General features: G+C 39.3%; 1 protein-coding gene across 1 annotated transcript in view; it reads right to left on the reverse strand.

Annotated features, from left to right (window-relative positions):
• Nucleotides 1–23,218, reverse strand: part of CC2D2B (coiled-coil and C2 domain containing 2B) — a 57,621-nt gene that overhangs the window by 29,276 nt on the left and 5,127 nt on the right. The window contains 16 exon segments of the mRNA XM_077350233.1: nt 615–785; nt 1,312–1,406; nt 2,568–2,660; nt 3,523–3,726; nt 4,960–5,098; nt 5,363–5,510; nt 6,540–6,690; nt 11,996–12,173; nt 12,482–12,603; nt 13,496–13,619; nt 15,759–15,899; nt 16,580–16,677; nt 17,048–17,257; nt 18,607–18,732; nt 20,953–21,089; nt 22,426–22,606. Coding sequence (XP_077206348.1) covers nt 615–785; nt 1,312–1,406; nt 2,568–2,660; nt 3,523–3,726; nt 4,960–5,098; nt 5,363–5,510; nt 6,540–6,690; nt 11,996–12,173; nt 12,482–12,603; nt 13,496–13,619; nt 15,759–15,899; nt 16,580–16,677; nt 17,048–17,257; nt 18,607–18,732; nt 20,953–21,089; nt 22,426–22,606 — 2,318 coding nt within the window.

Consider the following 23,218-nt stretch of genomic DNA (forward strand, 5'->3'; position numbering starts at 1 on the left):
TGCTTGCACATAAAATCTGCAATGGACAAGCATGCAAACCAATGTTTCCATAGGGTCATCAGAACAAGGACAGCATCTATCATGAAATGGAATATTATTGTGTCTTCCTGTCAAGACTGCAGATGGTAGTACATTAATCTAGCTACTGCAAACACATGGCAAGATCTTGGAACAGCTAGTATTGAGAGGCAACATGCACATTGCTGAGGGAATCCTGCAAGCTAAGATGAATAGTAGGGGAGAGCACACACTGTGGGCTTTGGCCAACATTTCTTGAAAGTTCGTATCCTTTCTAGGGTCTTTAATCACTAAATCACCTTTACTTAGCCCTGTAGATTTTTTTAAAATGAGAGGAAAGACCAAAAGTGGACAATTGGTGACTTTAAAACCTCTGCAGAAATCTGGGTACTGAATGTGGGGTGAGGGATATGCCCTGTGGAGGCTTCGTGGTGGAAACGCTCAGTCAGTAGCCACTGCAGCACACAAGCCTGCCCCCCTGCATAAAACACCTTAGAAGTAACATACAACTTCCTGCATATTGTAAATACATACAGCAGGCATAGACAGTTTTCCCTGAGACATTTGCAATCCGTTCATTCTCTACAAACACTTACTTAGTTACTGCTGCCTTTCTTGCAGGAATGTTATATGCTCTTAATATTCTGACAAGAAGTTTAACATCTCCATCAGAGACGGTCTGTGCTGACACCGTCCGTCTCTCTTTCCTTTGTGGCTTTAAATGTCTTCTACGTTCACCAAGCTTGAAAATTACATTCCTCAATTGGCTTTAAAAAAAATGAAATTATTGATGGTAAAATTATTCTCCCAAACCTAGCTCAACTTTACTAAAACCTATTTAATAAAGTAGTTCACAAAAGAAAACGGTAAAGCTTAAGTCTGTGCCTTGTAGCGTTATTTTTCTTTATACTTATGGAAACTTTTAAACTTGGTGTTTTCCCAATCACGTTTTATATGAATGACAAATACTATAAACTAGATAACGCATACTATTAAGCAAGCACTTCCTAAAAATTATCCTCCTAAACCCAGCTCAACTTTACCAAAACCAAAATGTGTGTGTGTGTGTAAAGTGCCGTCAAGTTACAGGTGACTGATGTTGATCCCCGTAAGGGGCTTTGATTTCAAGGCAGTTAAGAAGAAGAGGTGGTTTGCCATTACCTTCCTCTACATAACCTTTTTTGGTGGCCTCCCTCCCTGCTTGGCTTCCAAAATCTGACAAAATTACATTAGACCATGCCATCTCCCCCTCCCTAAAGCTTAGAAATAAAGATTTTTTCTTTAATTGTGTACCTCATTGAAATAATTTCTTCATAATCATTCACTATATCAGATAAATTGTATTTGTGCCTAATGTTTATGATTTGCTTTGTGATTTGTTTTTTCATCTGTAAAGAAGCACAAACATAAAATCAGGTTGAAACGAAAACATAATGGCTTTTAGCTACGCAAGACGTAATTTCTCTATATCTTCGGATGAGTGTCACCAGTGCAGTCTTAAACAGAAACGATGGACTTTAAACGATGTAATTCTATTCACTGTCAATGAACTAAGAAAGTTAAGTGAGGGGACTTTTTTAGTATAGACATCGAGCAAACTTAATACTGCTGGACTAAACTTCAAGGCAGGGGAGGGCAGGGGGAAAAAGAAAGATGGCCAGGCCATGTATTCTTATACATAATAGCAGCCTTCCTCCTATTTAATAAAGTAGCCATGTACCTTTATTAAGAACCCCAGCTGTGTCCAATATATTGTGCTGCTATAGCGACATCAGAAAATACATAATACATTTAAATCTAAAATGTTTATATGGTAGAAAGTACCATCAACTAGCAGCTAATTTAGGGTGACTTCATAGGGTTTTCAAGACCAGGGAGGAACAGAGGTGGTTTGCCATGGCCTGCCTCTGAGTAACAATCCTGGACTTCTCTGGTGCTCTCCCCATGTACTAACCAGGGCCAACTCTGCTTCGCCTCCAACATCTGATGAAATCAGTCTAGAATGTTATAGCATAAGACACACTGACACGTCTACAAGTCATTCTCAAATCAGAGCACGGCAGTAACAAAAACGTCAAACAGTCCCAATACAATTTTTTTTACCCGTGTGGATATGACAGGATAATGCGATACAGAAGGGCTTCAAGAATCTGACCATCAGCTCCAATTACAATTCACTGTATTCAGTTTGCTAAAAAAGCAATGCTATTTCTTCAAGATAAAAGCAAGCAAATGCTGTGTGGGCTGATCTGCCTGTTCCTTCCTTTTTTTGGATCTGTGATACACTGTTCTTATTATTTGGATTTGTCCTACTCAGGGGCCTAAGACTGAAGAACAGCACACTCAGTGACTGTTGCTGGTAACAACTACTTATGCTGCTATGTAACCTTGGCAGGTTTGCATTGCTGACATGACGCCACAAGTAGTGACCTAAACTTTGCACAATAATGCTTTGTACTGAAAGAACACAAGCTGGTTTTCCAGAACAGCAGCTAATTTCACAAGCATTAATTTTGCTAATAGTGTCACAAGCCATAAAACTGTCAGACCTTACTAAGAAAGCAGGCAGAAGTATTCCTTTGTGCAGAAATGACATCTACGTCGGTTATCAAAATGTCCTCCCTTAATTGTCTTCCATGTTCCTGAAATAAAATTATTTTCATGACTAAACATGAAATCTTTACTGAAATGTTCAACCAACAAGACAGTTTCTAGCATGAATGGTGTTCTAATTTTAATAAGTGGACACTTGTAACTTTTACATGATTTTCACCTGACTTGTTTAGAACAAACAGCTTCCTTGTTTAGACCAATTTTTCTTTTCTTTTCTTATCTGACTGAATTTCTACCAATTTTCCTGAAAAATCTTATCTTTATGTATTTTCTCCCCCCCCCCCATGTTACTTAAGAAATGCTGAATTAGTTGCTACATATATATTTCCCTCCTTTTTTGATGGGCATACCAGAATAAACTGCTTCTGATCTCAGACTACTGGAAGCAGCTATTCATCAGAAATTTGAAATGGTACTGCTTCTTAATCAAAAAGGCTTGGCAGATGTGTACAGATGTGTATTTGTTTTTAGTAACTAAAATATTTAGTGGTTTAACCATGCTTACTCTTCACAAAATCCTCCCCAGATTCTCAGTCCGCTTGTCTCACCTATATGTGTGAAAAGGTCAGAACTTCTCAATGCAAGAATTTTGTTCCAATTAGGCTCTTGGGACAGCACTTCACATAAGACAAGAATGTGGAAGGATATTTTAAAGCTCCAGATCTTACCATGCCATCCTAAGAAGCTATACCCTCCTAAGTTTGTTGACTTCAATGGGCTTAGAAAGATGTAACTTTGTTTAGGGTTTGCATTGTACAGGTATTATATAGCCACTAAAAGTGATCTGCATTGTATGTACATGCACAGCATGGCATCAGAATGAGGAGAAACAAGATGGAATTCAAGCATTATGCCAAATTAAAGGACAATTTACATGACTGAATGCAATACCTGAAAGATTATATCTGGTATCTCTCTATCAAAGAGGGGAATTTGCTGAAATGGAAAGAAATCTAACTGTCCTGTGTTTCTCAACTGTAACAGCTGGAAACGTTTACATTTTCTAATCTCTTCTACAGTAACAAAGTTAAATTCTTCTTGCAGCTGTTCAAGACGAAAGCAATTCGAGTCATTCTGCTCCTGGGATTTTGCATACTATTAAAGAACAAAAAATCTACATTGAAACGCTTAGGAGATAAGTCAACTACAGCAAATAAATCTTTTTAAAAATAAACACATTACTATTTTAAGCACTAACATTTCATCCCCACGTGGTATATTAAATATAAGCATGCAGAACCTATAAGGAAAAGTCGGGGAGACTTTGCATGTTGAAAAAGATCAATGCATGGGGTTCTGCCAGCTTTAAGGGTTCTGCAAAATCTCTGTGTTAGTCACATTAAATTCCAGAAAAGTGACAAGGACTTATGCCTTCATCTGTTTTACATTCAATACCATATTACTGGAAGGAAACACAAGCATACAAAATTCAGAGAGGGGCAGAGTTTGAGTAGCTGCCCGTCACTTGGGTGGATGTATGGCTAACCGATAACTTGCCAGCCCAGAATCACCACTCCCTATTCACTTTCCTCAAAGTGGGGTGGGGAGAGGGTGGTCTAGGAAGCGAATTCCAATGGCAACAGGCAGCTGCTACTTCCATTATTTGCTCACTAGAGCAAGAAGAGAGTTATGTGTTTCCACCATGGTTACATGCAAAGGGAGGAAGAGGCAGCTCCATGCCAGTGCTATCAAGCTCCCTCTCCTCCCCCAGAGATGAGTGAGCAAGTGGTGGAAGCTATTTCTTGGTGCCATAGCCATCAATTAATTTGGGTAGTGACATCAGAGCAACAGCGATTGCAAGGAACATGATCCTTTTGCTAAATTATATTTGCTAGTATAGACACATAATCTTGGCTCCTCCTACTTGCGCTAGGGACATGGAAGACATTTCAGAAAGAGAAAATTATGAAAGGAAAAGAATATAGGAGGAACAGAAACAAAAATAGTTCTGACTCAAAAAACATAAGCAAGAATCCTATCCTGGCTTTCTTCTGACAATGCATTCATTATGAGAAGAGAGGTTGCGGCCATATTCATGGTAAGGGAGAATCATGAAGAATTAAAATAAGGGACAAAGACTGCCTTTCCTACCTAAAGACAGCTGCCTTTCCTACCTAAATTCATTACACAATTTTTGAAATCCAACTCCTGACAGTGTCCAAAATCATTATGGAATCAGTGTCATAATTTAGCTTCTTGATATATTTCTATCTGACCATTCCGCACTTCAAACAGAGGTTCCTTTTCTATCATACATTTCCTCCTAATAATTAATTGCTGAAACATTATTATTATTATTATTATTATTATTATTATTATTATTATTACCATAATTAACTCCATCAAATCTAAATACTCAGGGTCATTAGGATCAAGGTTGATTTCTTTTGCCCATTTAATAAGCGTCTGCAGGTCAGAATGCCACAACGCTGCAGTTCCTTTTCTTGCCTCTAAATTCCTTTGAATACTGGAAAAACAAACATTTCAAATTAAAAGGAGAATTGCAAATAAAATTGTGATCTCGTTTGACAAACAACACACACACTGGCGGCTGACTGTGTTGCTTTCCGATGGGCTAAGGGGTTTGCTGAGTTATGAACTTATGGTCCTCATTAAGGCTGATTTCTAAGGCAGTGTGTGTGTGTGGGGGGGGGGGGTTTGGAGTCACCCCTATTTCCTACCCCCCCAAGCATGAAATTCTACTCAGCAAATAAATAATGTATAAAACTACCTGTTGCAAGCAAGATGTGCAGACTGAAATGAAGGAGCTGAGGGAAAGGCTCTGTCATCAGTGGCCCAAGATAAAGAATATATTACTTTTCCTGATATCAGAAGACATAGTTCTTCGATTTCATTTTCTTCAAGGAAAAAAGAAACATCTGTAACATAAACATTACTGAAATTAGGTTTTTTTTTTTAAATTATGGTTGTATTATATTTAAAATAATACTTAGCTTATTCGCTGCTAACATTTATACACAATAACTAAGTCTTCACTTAGAATTAAACAAAACTATCCAAAAATATCCTTACAGTTGTTTTTGCTTGACTGAAGTGGCTTGAAAGTCATTGCAACATGTGTAATTTATGGCTAAGGCTTCTTTTGTTAACTAAGACACATTCAGGGCAAATGTCATTAGCCACTGAAATCTGCCAGTGTCAATTAAAAGCTTGAGGACTAGAAAATTGGGACTTGACTTACAGGACAGCAGCAAATCAATGTGCTCCGAGCCCCGCGCTGAAGCTGGGAGCTTGGGGGGGAGGGGGGTGGGCGGGGGAGGCCAGGGGGGGCTACCCGCTCCCACCCAATGCCCGCTAGCACCCACTGTATTTCGGATACAGCAGGCTTAACTTCTAGTAGGAAAATAAACCTGTTGACCACACAGTAATGGTGAAATTAAGAGATCGAATAGTTTTATTCAAGCAAGTGACTAGCTTCGAATGTAAATAAATATATCATGATGCATATAAGCGAATTACAATGCAAAAGCAGAATGAGAATAACTTTTGGAAACAGAGGTAAAAGGAAGTGGATTCTGAACAGATATAGCCTTTGTTTTTCATTGTGATATATATAGTAGACTTTCCTTTGGACTTTGGGTTATATTGAAAGCTATGGCTAGGTGGTTGTAAAATACACCAGCTGTGAAATTTGAAATTTAAAACATCTAAAGGAAGGATTATATTATTTTATTGAGAATGTCTTGAGAATTATAATGAGGAAGATGTTGGGGAGAAATATTTTCTTTTTCATACACCCAGTAATGTATAATGATTTATATGTACAATCTCTTGTATGGTTCCGCTTTCTTTTGTGTGCCTTTTCTATTTGTCTTGTTTTTAAAAATAAAAAAATATTAATACCCCGCCCCAGAAAAAAAACAGTGAAGGAGATGTGGTTATCTTACTGCTTCCCACTGCTCCATATGAAGGTTTAACTTGCTGTTCACAGCTAAACTCCACCTCATCTAGAACATCTTTGCTTTTCAATATGAAGTTAGTTGGAGGGGGTAGGAACACTTTGGTCATCAAAGTAGTCTTTCTACTTGACTCAAAGACCTAAAAGTTCAACAGAAATCATGCACTGTTATTGAATATCATTTCTCAAAAATATATGCTTCAAACTAGCTATTCAAAAAAGAAAGAGAAGAAAAAGAATGCACAAAGTAACCGCAATGTTATTATATTAGAAAAGGTAAAGCTAACAGTGTCAAAAACTAGGGCCATTCCGCACCAGGATCTATGAAGCAAATTGGTTGCGGAACAAAAAAACGCAATTTTAAATAGTGGAATTCGTCGTTATGCATACCTGCCTTTGTAGTGGAATCCAGTTGCGTTTCTATCGTTTCCCACAGGTTTCCGGTCTTGGCAAAAATCGCTAGCCAGGAAGCGATACTGCCGAGCTTTGTCCCGCCCCTGGCCGTCAAGCAGCCAATGGGCGGCCGTTATCATGCTCCCAAAAAGCCCCTTTCTCTTTAAGGAAGGTTTTAAAAAAAACACACACACACATTGGAACAAATCTGCGTTGATTCGTTGCAATGGAGAGACCCATCTAGCTAGCAGGTGGTGTTTGAGTTGCCGTTTCATCGTTGCCACGCTCCCCCCGAGTGAAAAAAAAATAACACCCCCCCCCCGCACGGACGCAATTTTCAGCCGAAAATACAGTGAAAAATAAAGGGAAAATAAACCAGCAAACGGGGCTGTGTGTTGCTTGGTGCTTGGTGACTTAAAACAGCTCTGGGGAGGGACTGCAGCCAGGGAAGCCTCGCTGGGTAAACGAAGGCTTGCCGATGTGTTGATCTCAGCTCGCTCCGAGGAAAAAAAATGGCGATCGCTTCGCCGGAAGATCAGAGGAGAGAGCTAGGAGGAGGGACTTTGCAGAAACCGCAACAATGGTAACGCACAGAACTTTCCCGCTAGTCTTGCAGATTGGTTGCAAGAGTGTAGCGCTTTCCGGAGGGTGAATCCACTTTTGGGGATTTCCCTGAAAGCGCTACAACGAAGCGCTTTTTGCAGATCGGTTTCAGGTGTTGCAGATTGTCAACTACGTTGTGCATAACAGCAAAACAGTAGCGATTTCAATTTGCAACCATCGTGCAATTTTGAACGAGTGCGGAATGGCCCTTATTGTCACAACTACCAAATAACGTTATTCCAATCTTCAAAAAAGGGAGGAAGGATGACCTGGGAAACTACAGACCAGTGAGTCTGACCTCTGTTGTGGGGAAGATAATGGAGCAGATATTAAAGGGAGCGATCTGCAAACTTCTGGTGGACAATTTGGTGATCCAAGGAAGTCAGCATGGATTTGTCTTCAACAGGTCCTGCCAGACCAACCTAGTTTCCTTTTTTGACCAAGTAACAGGTTTGCTGGATCGGGGAAATTCGGTTGATGTCATTTACTTGGATTGTAATAAAGCTTTTGACAAGGTTCTCCATGATGTTCTGATGGATAAGTTGAAGGACTGCAATCTGGATTTTCAGATAGTTAGGTGGATAGGGAATTGGTTAGAGAACCGCACTCAAAGAGTTGTTGTCAATGGTGTTTCATCAGACCGGAGAGAGGTGAGTAGCGGGGTACCTCAGGGCTCGGTGCTCGGCCCGGTACTTTTTAACATATTTATTAATGATCTAGATGAGGGGGTGGAGGGACTACTCATCAGGTTTGCAGATGACACCAAATTGGGAGGACTGGCAAATACTCCGGAAGATAGAGAGAGTTCAACGAAATCTGAACACAATGGAAAAATGGGCAAATGAGAACAAGATGCAATTTAATAAAGATAAGTGTAAAGTTCTGCATCTGGGTCAGAAAAATAAAAAGCATGCCTACTGGATGGGGGATACGCTTCTAGGTAACACTGTATGTGAACAAGACCTTGGGGTACTTGTGGATTGTAAGCTAAACATGAGCAGGCAGTGTGATGCAGCGGTAAATAGACAAATGCCATTTTGGGCTGTATCAACAGGGGCATCACATCAAAATCACAAGATGTCATAGTCCCATTGTATACGGCACTGGTCAGACCACACCTGGAGTACTGTGTGCAGTACTGGAGGCCTCACTTCAAGAAGGACATCGATAAAATTGAAAGGGTACAGAGGAGAGCGACGAAGATGATCTGGGGCCAAGGGACCAAGCCCTATGAAGATAGGTTGAGGGACTTGGGAATGTTCAGCCTGGAGAAAAGGAGGTTGAGAGGGGACATGATAGCCCTCTTATTTGAAAGGTTGTCACTTGGAGGAGGGCAGGATGCTGTTTCTGTTGGCTGCAGAGGAGAGGACACGCAGTAATGGGTTTAAACTTCAAGTACAACGATATAGGCTAGATATCAGGAAAAAAAATTTCACAGTCAGAGTAGTTCAGCAGTGGAATAGGCTGCCTAAGGAGGTGGTGAGCTCCCCCTCACTGGCAGTCTTCAAGCAAATGTTGGATACACACTTTTCTTGGATGCTTTAGGATGCTTAGGGCTAATCCTGCGTTGAGCAGGGGGTTGGACTAGATGGCCTGTATGGCCCCTTCCAACTCTATGATTATATGATTATATGATTCTATAAATTTTTTGTTATTAGCATGTGCTAATAGTAGCACCAAGTAGAGGACAGGAAGGCCTGGAGGATCACTGTCCATGGGGTCGCGATGAATCGGACATGACTTCGCAACTAACAACAACAACATTAACATACCACCATACTTCACCAAACAGAACACTGATCAAACTTTATATATGTTACAGAATTAGTTTGTATGCTGCATGTTCTTGCAAAACATGTTTAAAAGATATGTTATAAGCTGCTAAGGTAGCCACAATTGGCCACAGCTTCTCATGGCATGCTCAGTATACAAAGCACACACAAAAATGTCACTGTCTTGTACATTATGGGACACACATTTAAGCCCACACAGTATAAAAGTGTGTATTAATTCCATACTAAGCAAACATGTCTCCTAAATAAATAGCATGCACCCACTAAGTGTAATATAGAGATGCAATATTCCTACTTGCTGCCTGACATGAACAATGCACAGGCCAAGGAAGAGAAACCAGAGCTGGTATCTCTGATTGATCTTCTGTAGAAACTATTGAGAGCTTCTTTTTGTGTGTAATTTATTCAGATCTGAGGAGAAAATTTCTGGCTTCTTACCTGAATAAGAAAGCTGTTTGTTCTTCTATCATTTAATCATTCTGTTAGTGAACCTGGATTTTAACCTTGTGTTAGATATATGCAAATATATAGCTGATGCAATTAACCATTGTTTGTTTGTAGTGAGTATTGAACAGCAATATCTTCTTGTTATATTACTGCCTTTTCCAGGTCAAGCAGCCTGTTGGCTTTAAGACCTTGATGGGATATAGAGGTACAATTGCTCGTAGGCCAGCTTGGTATAGTGGTTAGGAGTGCGGACTTCTAATCTGGCAAGCTGAGTTTGAATCTGCGATTCCCCACATGCAACAAACTGGGTGAACTTGGGCTCACCACAGCACTCAGAAAACTTCTCTGACCGAGCAGGAATATCAGGGCTCTCTCAGCCTCACCCACCTCATAGGGTGTCTGTTGTGGGGAGAGGAAAGGGAAGGTGATTGTAAGCCGCTTTGAGACTCCTTCAGGTAGAGAAAAGCGGCATATAAGAACCAATTCTTCTTCTTCTTCTAGGCATCCTTGTCCAGACCAATTCACATCTGGCAGACTCTCCATCACAAGTACTTGGTATCACATGAGTGTTCGCTTGTTTTTGATGGCTTGCTATATATTGTTCATTTATTGTAACTGTAAACCTGAGCATGACTCTTAAATGGTGGTACAGAAATATCCTAAATAATCCATTTCCCCAAATGTTTCAGGATATTTATTTATTTATTACATTTATATACCGTCTTCCCCAAAGGCTGTATGAAAACAGCTGGGAAGCCTCTTCTCCTTGTGTGCTGTGGTCATGATCAGAACTGGGCCCATGAATCCCTGGGAAGATCTCCCAAAGCACGTGGGACATAAAGTCTTTGCGGTACACACAGGAGATCTGCCAGGTATGAACTGACCCAAGGTACCCTAAATGGATCCTGCATGGGAATTTTGTAGAGTACTAGCAAAAGGCTGGGTATCTGTGGGAACTTTATACCAATGTTTATGGGGTCCTTTTCCCAGGTAGAAATCCTTTTAAATACAGATGACAATTTAACTTACACTTGAGGAGATTTGGAGAAAATATAGGGGTACATTCAAAGCACGCACACAAGAAACAGACAAGGTCCCAAGACATAAAAGGGAGGGAAATGAAAGAGTTCAGAGTCTATTTACCAGTCAAGAAGAGTTGAGGGTAGGAGAATGTCCAGCAACATGTCTGTGGGGAGTGGCATCTGGAGCCAGTGAGTAGTCCAAAGTGGGCTGCTCACTGAACACCCCCAAATGATGTGTTCAGACAGAAATAAACTGCAGAACAATATGAATTTCAAAAGAGGGGGGGAAATGCTGTATCATTCTGGCGTTTCTCCATAGCAATGCAGCTATGGTTTCTATTTAAAATGCATATGTATTTGTGGCATTACTGCATTACAATGTGGAAGTGCCTTTAAAAAATTAATTTGGGGGCTGGGGGGGAGAAAGTTTCAGTTCACAAGAGAACTGCTGTGCTGTGATTGGTGGCTTGATATGATTGACAAGCTAAGGAGCAGGGTGGGGGAGAGAAGTTCAGCTTATTTTCCCTTGCAGCCTTGTCAGGAGGCAAAAAGCCGTGACAGGGTAGAAGGAAAATGCAGGAGGAGTCTCCCCATGAGGAGGGCTGCAAACACAAGATTTACCATCCCGCGTTTGCAAGCAGGAAGCCACTCGCATTTTACCCCTCCATTTGGAAACGGTCTGAATCTTCAGAAATGGGAAATTTTCTAGAAAATTATCTCAGCCACTTTTAAAAATTTTACAGGGATGAAATGTCAGCTGTGAAATTCCCATCCTAGGCACTACGTGAAAACATTCTTCCTTTGCACTAATTCTGTTAATTGTTTTGTAGTGTTGCGTTATGGCTTATTTTAATGCTTAAAGTCTTGTTAACTACTTTGCATTGAAATACTTTTATCCTGCTGTTTACAATTCTGTGACCATTTTGTCGACAGTTTTCTACCCCCCTGTTGAATTGTTCTCAAAACGGTGTTTCTCTTCTTTGCTTTTAATCTGTCACTTATGATTTTATTTTCATACTGATTTTGCTATTTGTAATCTTGTTCAAGCATATTTGGGGAAGGTACCCCTCAATAATAAACTGTAGTTCATAAACCAAGACAGAACTATAGTTGAGTACAAATCAATTCCAGTGAAAGTCTTCTGCTAAAACATACTACTGTGCCATGCATCCATTAAACAACCATACCTCTAATCTAAGCGCTTCAGGCCAGCTTAATACTTGAATTCTGAAAATTTGCTGAAATATTACTTTGAAGTCCTGTTGAAGAGAAATTTCTGATGTACATGAGACCAATTTATTGTTGTAATATATTTTAATGAAGTACTTCTTTGTTCTGACTTTTTCTCTTCTTGTTTGTTCAACTCTGAAAACACAGGGAGGTACCAAGCAGATAAAAATGAAATATCTTACTTAATTATAAATACACAAACCCAAAAGAAAGAAGTCATAAATTTCACAAATTAAATAAATCATGTCCTATTTTCACATGTGCTAGACCAGGCATCAGTCCAATAAGCATTCAAACCAAATGTCTGATTGTTTCCATATTGTTTCCTTTACTGTCTGCATGTTACAGGACAGTTAGACATTTTAAATCCTGTCTTAATAAATGCAAAAACATAAATGCAAAATATATGCTTTTCAATACTTAAAAAGACCCTTGAAACTCACAGAGGACACATGTCCATGCCAGTTATTTCAGTCGTGAAGGTAAGATGCGGTGTCAAAAGTGGTTCATTTATCTTTCTGGAGTCTGCAGAGCTTAGAAAAGAAGGAGACGAGTCCAAGCAACCCTAGAAAGCAGCATAAGTATAGATTTTTAAAAAGTATTTGTTAATAATGGTATATAAGCAAATTGGCATCCTAAATTTAAACTGGATGTTCAGTATTCAGACTGGATATTCTGTCCAACTGCACTGGCTATGAATTGAATCCCAGATCAGGCTTAAGTTCTTGATAATCATCTTCAAAGTCATAGGTAGGCTGGGACCAGTGCACCTGGGGGACCCCCTCCCTGCCTATGCACCTCAAAGGTGCATTCAGCCAACACCAACTGGCTGACAATCTCTGGCAGCAAGGAAGCACGTTTGGCCTCAATCAGGGCAAGATCATTCTCTGTCCTGGCCCCAACTTGATGGAATGCGCTCCCTGAAGAGATCCTGACCCTGTCAGAGATAGCACAGTTCCACAGGGCCTGAAAAATAGAGCTCTTCCACCAGGCATTTGGTTGAGGCCAATCGAACCAGCAACATCCACTGGGCCCCCAGAACCCCTCTTCCCATACAGATATGCCCATTAAGTACATCAAGGGACAATCCTGTATTGGCTGATCTATGGGGTTACAGTTACAGTTAAAATGTTAATGTTCATTACTGTTGTTATTTTAACTATTGTTGTTACTGTTACTGCTCCTATCACCACTACTACTATCTCTATTATTAATGAGCTGCAAGGGGATGGCAGTATAGACATTTAATTAATCTACAGTGTTGCATAGTCATGCAAATATTTGTATCAGACATTGTGTAGAACAAAGTTTGATCCTAAAGGTGCCACGGAACTCAATTTTTTGTTCTGTTGCTTCAGACCAACATGGCTACCCACCTGAATCTGTGTATTCACAGGACTACTATAATTAACTTTACCATAGCAAAAACATTCACTATTCAGAAACTCTTTAAGAACCTTCTTTTTTTTCCGCATTGACATCTTATTCGACAGACTGGTGTCACTTTCTTCTCTTTCTTGTCTTATCTCTTGTTCAGCTTCTTTAGAGGCATATTTATCTGATTCAAAGTTCTTTGTTACCCTTGTTGAAAGACGGAAAGTAAATGATTGAAGCTCCATGCCAGCTGTTCAATTGCATGACAGGCAAAGTATCATGCAGGTCAACTTCATGTGTAAAATAAACCCCCAAAGAAAATATATCCTTAATGGACTCATCCAGTCAAACTGTATAATATGAAAACGTATAGTTCCACGTTATATGATCACAGTCTGCACAGCATGTGTGTAATTCTCCCCTCTCATCATAGCCCAAACCACAACAAAAATGCTACTCCTGGACGATGGTGAAATCCTCTGAATAGTTGGGGGGAGGGAATCAAGAGGACTCTCACACAGTACGCAGGGACAACTGTCCCCCAGACTTGTGAAAAGATTCTAGATGGAATCTGAACCTTTATGAGGAGATTAAGAGGCATGGAGTGACAACAGGTCACTGAAAGTGTTTCTGTGAAGTGTTTTCAAATGCCAACAACTATACTAAGAAATGAAGCAATACTACTGGGAAAGTCAACATATATTGATCTCCTTTAAAGCCAAGTAAAGCTCTATGTGGACCAAAGCTTAATCACAGCTTAGTATTCAAAGACAATATATCTAGGCAAAACAAAGAAGAGGGCCATCTTCAACTTGGTTTATTTGTGAATTTCCCAGCCATACCTGATTTGTTTCTTCAAGATAATATTGGACAATACCAACCTTTGCTCTTTTCCAGAAAATGTAAGCACCTCTAACAGTCTTGTCTACTTCTAATCAAAGCTTTTCATGTTTTCATATTTCACACTGTTGGCATTCATTTACATAGTTCACATCATGGCTTCTTACAACTGACATTGCATTTTCTGTCCCCCTGAGAACATTGAAAAGTTTCAGGGCCAGCATCACCCCTAGGTGTTATTTTATGTCCTTTGGATAAAACAGTTCCAAGAAGGCAAATTGCCTTCAAATTTGCTGTATTTACAAATATATCTGTATTTATTTATTTATTTGGTAAATGTATATTCCATCTCTCCAGAGAACCTGCTTAACTTTTGAATCACAATGTACAAAAAGGCCGACCATAAATGTTTCCAAAGGTTTCATATTCCCCTAGCCCTGGATTTTAGGAAATTGTCAAATTAAAATGATTATTATTAAAACCTAATATTTTAAGGGGAGTCTAAGAAATTTCTTCTCGTTTATTAATATATCTCTAGTTGTAATGTTATTGTTGTCTTTGCACAGATGATTTGTTTGTCCCCTGGATAAAGCTTGTGTGAAACAGGAGGGCCCAGTATCTGTTCGGGAGTTTTTCCTGGTATCTCCTGGATGTCCTGGCCGGGAGTTTCCTGGACTGTATTTGAAGATTCAACAGACACAACATGGAGACTTGGAAATTTGAAGATTGTGCTAATTTTTTAGGGGACATTATGTGATACGTTTGATAAAAATAATGTTTGTGACAGATGTGTTAGGTAATTCCTTGTATAAGTGAATTGTGTCATTTGGTATATAGTTGTAGCATGATTTATTCCTATAAGTAAAAAAATATTTAATAAAGTTCTATGGTGTGTTTAATATTTTTAGTTGGTTGTACAATATACATTTATGGTCAGCCTTTTTGTACATTGGGCTTTTTCTATTGCCTTCTTAGTTGCCCTTTGTTTCCTTTGTTTTTACATTTGAATCAGCCCTGTTCCTTTCCTTCAGCTTGAGGGGTACAACTTGTTCAAAACTCTGAGGCACAAATTGATTTTTATTTGTAATCGATTGTTTCCCAGTGATGAAAGGTCAACTCATCATCCTGAGCTACAAACCAATAGTCTGCCTAACAACAAAAGGATCACCAAACAGTCTTAAAAATATGCTCAGGTGTGTGTAGCACTGGCTGCTGAATCATAATTTCAACAAAGAATCAAAAGCTGTGGAATGTGAATGATGTTGCCTAGCAATGGAATTCCCTCCTCAAACTCTCACTCCCCCTCCCAGAGTTACTGTAGGAACTTTTTAAGGTACATAATTGCTAGGGGGGAAACCACGCAGTATCACAGCATATGCATAAATGGGAATGTTTTTAAAACATTTTTTAAAGGATGATTTAAAAGGGTTGATGAACTGACTGTGTTGAAAACTGATACATTTATAATAGGCCCAGGTCACAAGAAATACTGTCTTTTCTACTCACTTTCGAAACTGCAGCTTTACAGTTGTGCTGGTAAATCCTTGCTGTTGACGTATAGATTTTATTTGCTTCCATGCTTTCAACATATTTTGTTTTAAAGAACTATCTCTCTGATGCTCTGTGTCATGTAACTTTTTAGTATTTCTTTTTTTAGAACAGAAAACAAAAACAATTTGTCACGAAATTAAATACAGTTTAGGAATTTTGACTTTTGGGAACAAAATTCCCAATTTCAGGATACACTTACTTTTAAACATGCAGATAGGACTGTATAAAGGAATGATGATAGACTGAGCTGCTACCTGTTCTTGTTGGTCAACTTCACATGAAGAGTTTATCCCATTCCCATCTATTCCATTAACCTGCCCTAGTCTTCAAGCCAAGCAACTAATATTTAAAATTTTCCTCCAGTCAAGAACAGGGTCAATATTCTCCTGTCCTATAACCCACGTACAGCTGCTGTGATATGAAACAGAGCAACAGGAGCACACTGCTTAACATAGGAAAATCCCAGACAATTAAAGTCTTAAACTAGTGAAGTATGTAGCATACTTCCAGAAGAAATGCAAAAACACCAATATAAGAAAGAAGAAAAATTATGGCCATTTCTATAAAAAAAACTGGTAATGAATGCTAAACTGGCTTAATTCCCTTTGCATTCTGAAACACCTTGGAAATGTATGCAAATCAAGACATTGCAGAGTATGGAGGTTGTTTGGTATGTAATATGAGCATATTGTCCCCTTTCCAACAGATTTTACAGGGCCATTCTATGAAAAGTAAAATAAGGATAGTTTGTCAATTGTTTTCATGCATACCAATACCTTATCTGCAATCTGTAATCCTCTAAAATTTTACTGCTCATTGGACTTGTTTCTAAATTCCTTTCTGCTACTTTTGTGGCATTTGTTAATGCGCTGAGCTGTAATAAAAGTGAATCATTAAAATGGCCATCAATAACCTTATGTAAAAATAATAGAAATTGCAGAGTAAAAGCATCAAATGGAGTGCGAGTCACATAAAAATGTAAAATCATGAATGAACTGGATCCAACATTTTTCTTTCTTCCTCACAAAGGAACCTTTGTTCTCGGACATATGTACTTGATGTATTTATCTATTTCATACTTATTAAAATACTTCCAAGTTAGCTTACAACAAATCACATACAAATCAGCTACTACAGGCAATTCCCAAGTCTGTTCAGCTGTGACATTCAGAAACAATATAGACTACACAGTCAAAACTATTCTGTAACCAAAAAAACAATAAAAAGAATAAGGGCTCTCTTACTTTTTCAGATAGCAAATGAGTAACGTTTTGCTGCTGTCTTTTCTGAAAGCACTCGTAAAGTGCAAGTAACCTGGCGGCCAGCACATGCTCACAAGTAAAAAGATAATGATGGCTGAAAATAATATTTGATATGTTGAGATCTAGTTGATAAATGTTGTTCTGGTCACCAGAGTTAGTTATCATACAGCTTTCTACTCCAGGTTGCATTGCCTGTATTAGGGGGAGAAATATCCTGTCTTTAAAATACATACTCTTGATCCAAAAAATTAGAGAGAGATTTTTGCCATTGGTGCACAATCTTTGGGGCTTCTGTGTGGTTTGAAAAACCTGCCAAACCTGTATGACTAGAGATGTTGGAACAAAAAAAAGAGTGAGTGAATATCATGGGAAATAATGCCACTCTCAAATCCCTTTCAGGGTTTGCAGGATGGAGCTCTTCCGCCAAGCTTTTGGTTGAGGCCAGTGATTCCATAACATCCAATGGGCCCCCCTTCAAAAAACACCCCATGTCAACATCTTAATCTGGCAATAGACCGATTCGTAGGGACAGCACTAGAAATAACAGCTGAAACTGAGGCTGCTGTCAGTTATATATGATTTTAAATTGTTTCAATATGTTATTTCAGTTATGCTATTTTTTATTTGATGTTATACACTGCCCTGAGTCAGCTTGCCAGAAGGGTGGTATATAAATGAAATAAATACATAAATAAATAATCAATAAATAATATGTAGCTGCTTGTGTGGCAGATTGTCAACAACGTTGTGCATAATGGCAAATCAGTAGCGTTTTCAATTGGCAACCATTGTGCGATTTTGCAGGAGTGCGGAAAGCCCCCCAGTATCCTCTCCAAAGTGGTTTATAGCACTGCATTCCTCTCCTGCATTTTATCCTCTCAATAACTCTATAAGATATGCAATTTTTAACCTAATTTGATACTTGAATCTATTAAATCTATTTTACTAGTACAAAGCACAACTTCTAATGCAGCAAAAGCCTTTCTCCCCAACTCTCTTCATTAATACATTTTAAGAAGGAATAATGATTCCATTCATACTGTGAAAGTCCGCATTATTCAGCAGACTTTAAAGGGTGACCCCAACATGAAATGACTGAATTAGAATTATCTGGAAGTTTGATACCATCTATTTAGGCCTCAAATGTTATGGAGGTTTCGCCTCACACTTTGGGTTTAGCAACTGCAATTTTACATTATCACTGTGCTTATAATCTGAACTCTTCACAGAACTCTGTTTCTTTTGGACCACGTTTTTAATAGGTTTCTTCCCCCCACCCTTGTATGAATGTCAGTTGAGGATAAAACTTTGCAGACATGTTAATATTGGGTTTAGTATATGAAAGTTCATGCTAAAATAAATCTGTTCAATTCTAAGAGGGACAAAGCTCACTGTTTTTACAAGCCTATGTAGAATTTTGGAGGGGCTAGAATCTCAAACAATGAAGTAACTTAATCCTACTTAAGTAACCTAAACAGTAGAGGAAAAACTGAACTAATTTGTTGATAAAAAGTTGAAATTTCAAGCAAGACAAAACCAACCTTTCTGTATGTTGTTTGTAGTTGTGCGTCAGTCTTAGCAGGAAAAAACACTCTGCAGTTATTTGATTGCTTGATTGGAGAAGGTAATGAAATTATTTCACCACTTTCTTCAAACCAGTTTTCCCCCTTGAAAAAGTCATTCAGAAGCACAACAATGTTAAGAACATAACAAGAGCCCTGCTGGATTAGACCAGTGGTCCATCTAGTCTAGCATCCTATGTCCACAGTTCCTCTGGAGAGCCAACAATAGTGCAGAGAAGCAAAAGCCGTCCCCTGATGTTGCCTTCTGGCTCTGAGATTCAGTGGTTTAGTGGACCCCAAACATAGAGGTTCTCCTTAGTCACTATCACTAGTAGACCTGTTCTCTATAAATCTATCTAATTCTATTTTAAAGCTGTTTACTCCTTTGGCCATTGTTACAGCCACTGGCAGCAAATTATGTATTTTGAAGCTCAATCTGGGGAGGGGGGCTGAAAGCCCTCAGAGAACCAACTGACACCTGAGCTGGCCTGTTTCCAAGATAGGCTGGTGTGAGGGCCTGTTACAATTGTACCCTAACACCTCTCCATGGCTCTCGGATGCCAGTGAAGGCCCACGGTGGTTGCCTGTTGGTGTAACTAAGGTTTAGGCCTGTGTGGTTGTGAGTGGTTTCATGGACACAGCCAGAGTTAGTTGGCTCCCTGAGCCTTTTCAACCTGGAAATACCTCCTGTCAGAGATGGAAAATTATGGCAACAAGAAACATAGTGTGGCCTATAGGGACAAATTGAACTAAAAATTCAAATGCCTTCCCACTGCTGCAGCCATGTCCATTGGACCCCAAGGAGCTCCAGATGCCTACTACTGGTTCAATCAATCACCTCCCTTCCCAGAGGAGGCTAAGTCCCCCCACCCAGCACCCAATCATGGCCTCCTTCAGGCTACAAACACCTCAGCCAGGACATCATACAACTTAGTAGTTACACTACATGGCATGGAGATTGGAGTTCTCTGCTGTGCAGACTTAGAGTAAGCAGTGACATACTTTGGTGGTGGGACAAGCACAGAAAGGGCACTTAGCACTAAAGGCGAGTACCTCGTGCTAACACCTAACACGGAGTAAAGTTTATACTCTATGGCTGACCTCTCTCATTTCAGAAACATAACTGGTACCGCACCTTTGGACCCACAACTGAAAGCGGCAACCACACACTGGCAGGTTAAAAAGGGCAAGGATCCAAAACTTTCCCCCCATTCCCCTTGCTTGAGGCAGGTACTGTGACAGCACCTTCCATACCCAAGACCAGCACTGAGTTCTTGCAGAGGTGACATAAACCATGGCCTCTGACATCCTAGGAAAGATCCCAGGAAAGTTTCCTGGAAGAACTGAGCCCAACACTGTCAGCTCTGTCATTTGCCTGTTTCTCACCCACAATAGAGGACAAGGCATGTTGGTAGGTTGGGGGGGAGGGTGCTGAAGCTGCTCCAAATACATCATGAATCAGCTTCCCAGGCAACCCTTTGATTTATTTCCTTGAAGGAACACAGCCTTGAGCAGCAACTCAAGTTACTACTATAGATGTATTGCCAGCAGTCCCTGAGGACTTCAACAGGACTTCAACAGAAGACAAGTGTTTGTAATTCAGATAGTACCATTAGGTGCCTCAAGAGGAGATTCATGGCAAAGCTCTCTCTCTTCCCCACCCCCCTCATGGGGCTGCATTTGCATCAGGACAACACATCCCTGGCTACGCCCAGCATAGCACTCGTGCCTGGTTGTCAAGACTTCACATATCTCTGTTTTGTCTTCCTGCAGGTGAAGATCCAACAGGAAGGATAGTGGTTGTGGATTGTCCCACCTCTCCCCCTCCCCCCAGCTCAGTCTGCTGTCCCTGACATTCTCTTGGAGGGGAGAGTGGCAACCAGACAGCCTTTCCAAGTTTCACCTGCAATGCGATCTCACTTAGATGCATGTTGTGCATTCTTGCTTCCGTGGCCCCGAGGAGGTAGAGAATGGAGTCTTCACATCTCACCATGGTTTTCAGCTCAATAAAGTCTGCATTGTGCCACAACTGTGTCTCTGTCAGTAGGTTTTGACTACATGACAGGAATTCTACACTCCTCCTTGCCCCACTTCCAACCCACCCCATTTGTTAGTCCCCCCTGAAGGTTGCTCTGTTAATCACCCTCTGATTCACTACATGAAGAGTTTCTTAAACGTACTGGGTTGTACCCTGTGCCTCCAATTCCACTAACACCAGAAGTCAACTTTCTGTTGCACAAGAATCTCTTGCACCAGAGCAGAAATGAGGATGTAGCCCGTTAATTAAAAAAAAAAACAATTTCTGAAACAAAACAATAAATTTACCCCTGCTTGCTGAAGAAGACGATTTCCCATTTTGTGGTATGTTTTCCTACAAACAGAAGGCTTTTTTGGAACATAAAATCCTTCATCTTCTAAGAATCGTGGCAACATGTCGATAGGTAGCTGACGGCTCTGCACGACTGAGAATCATCACCATTTCACTAAAACTCGTTTTAATTTTAGTTATGGTTGTATTTCATACTTGTCTGTTTGTTTATATTTATATACCGCCCTCCCCGGAGGCTCAGGGTGGTTTACAGGAAACGGGAAAGATACAGATAACATATAGTAAAAACATGTGATAACAGCAATAACATTATAACAATAACCTTAACATGATATGAACAATAACATTAGAGAATGATGGATGCTCTGGGTATCGATATAATTATGATGTATGGTTGTATTCTTTTGTGATTGCAGAACATTATTATGTAATTTTCAAAAGCATATAGGTGTGCCTATATGTGCGGATTGTAAATTCTGAACTACATAACAGATGGTATGTTCTTGTAACCAGTTTACAAACAGCAGTTCCCACACCCCATACTCTCAAAGCAATGAATTCATAGTGCAATATTCCCTTTCTCCTGTTTTTCTCTTTGCTCTTTCTTTTTAGTCTTTCCCCACACCTTTAGATTTGTTCACACTGATAATTTTTCAAGCATTCCCAAGGAAGTTTAAACCTCTGTACATTCTTACTCTTCTTAACAGAACTACCTCCCAGTGCGATGTGAACACCCTGCAATACTTCCTTCATTGAATAGTAAATAAAATGCTAGGATGAATGCATTATCAGAAACACATCTTTAAAATATGATTAGGTGTGCATTAGGAATACTAATGAATTCAGAAAAAAAATCTAGAATTCAGCAGTGGATTTTGTGCCCTGGTGGGCTCATAATGATAATCTTGAACATATCCTGGGATTTTTTGGGTTCGATCCAGTTACTACTTTCTGTTTCCTCTGACAGTAAAAGTGTAAGTAGATATTAGATACAATATATTGGGAGTCATTGTAATCAGCCTTAGGTTAGCATTTTATTTTTTTTATTATTTATATTTTAACTTTTAGATCGCCCTACCACGCCAAGCAGTAAAAGCCACTGTGAGAAGTCAACTAGTTTTATGTGCTGATGCAATTTCTAGAACCTACCAAACAATGCCCAGAATACAGAAGATGCAATGTGAAAGTGCTTTCATATATTAATACGAGCAGCTGCAGGAAATGAACTGAATTGACTCATGAGCACATTCTCATGGAATTGTGCTAAACAAATGGCTGCCTCAAAAAAAATGTTTTTATCGATGCAAAAGGCCATGAGAAGAAATTACAATGTATGAAACAAGAAAAACACATCAATAGTGATTTTAACAAGAAAACCCTACCACGTCAAAACAATCCAAATATACTATATTCAGTTTTCTTATTAGATCAATGAAAAACCATCAATGTATTTCAAAACATTATAATACCTGGGGAACTGCTTGGTACAAAAAGTGGTTCAGATTGCTTTTTCTTGACTAAGTTACTTGGTTCATACTCAGGAGGCTTTACTTCAAGCAGTTCTGGCAACAATATTTCTTTCATCTGGTCAAGCAGCGGCATTTGTTCCTCCAAATCACAGAGGTTTTGAGGACTGTCTTTTGGTGAATTCTATGGTTTGTTCATCAGGAAGAAAATGAGTGGGAAATACATAAAGCATTTAAGAAAAGTCTGTGGCATAACTAAAAACATAATGCAGTCTAGATGAAAAAAGAGAATGGATAAAAGCATTTTAAAAAATATGTCCTGCTGATTTGTTTGTCTCACATAGAATGCCAGCTAAGAAAACAGTACCTGTAGATGCTTTTAAAACATGATAATCACTTTTCAATTTCGTTGTTTTAACAATGTTAGTTATGATTCCTGTTCATGCTCTATTTGCTTCTCTGTGGCTGACTTTGATAACCCTCGGCCACATACATCAAATGCTACTGTACTGCACTGTGATCATGATGCTTAGGAATTGAATTGAATTAATTAGATACACCATAATGTCAGTCTTTCTTAAATAAAACAAATACAAACTATGTAATATAGATCATTTTAAAAATAATATTAAATTTCCTGATTCTCTATCAGATAAAGCAGAGGGTAAGAATCACAACAGAAGGTAGCATTTATTTGCTTCCAAATATAATTTCTGTAGTCTAATGGCTGTTGAGCAAAATTTAGCTGTCTGTTTACAATGATGCTTACGAAATGTGTTTTTCTAACTTTCAAGGT

This window comes from Paroedura picta, chromosome 8 (assembly GCF_049243985.1).
Source record: "Paroedura picta isolate Pp20150507F chromosome 8, Ppicta_v3.0, whole genome shotgun sequence".
Classification (NCBI taxonomy): Eukaryota; Metazoa; Chordata; class Lepidosauria; order Squamata; family Gekkonidae; genus Paroedura; species Paroedura picta.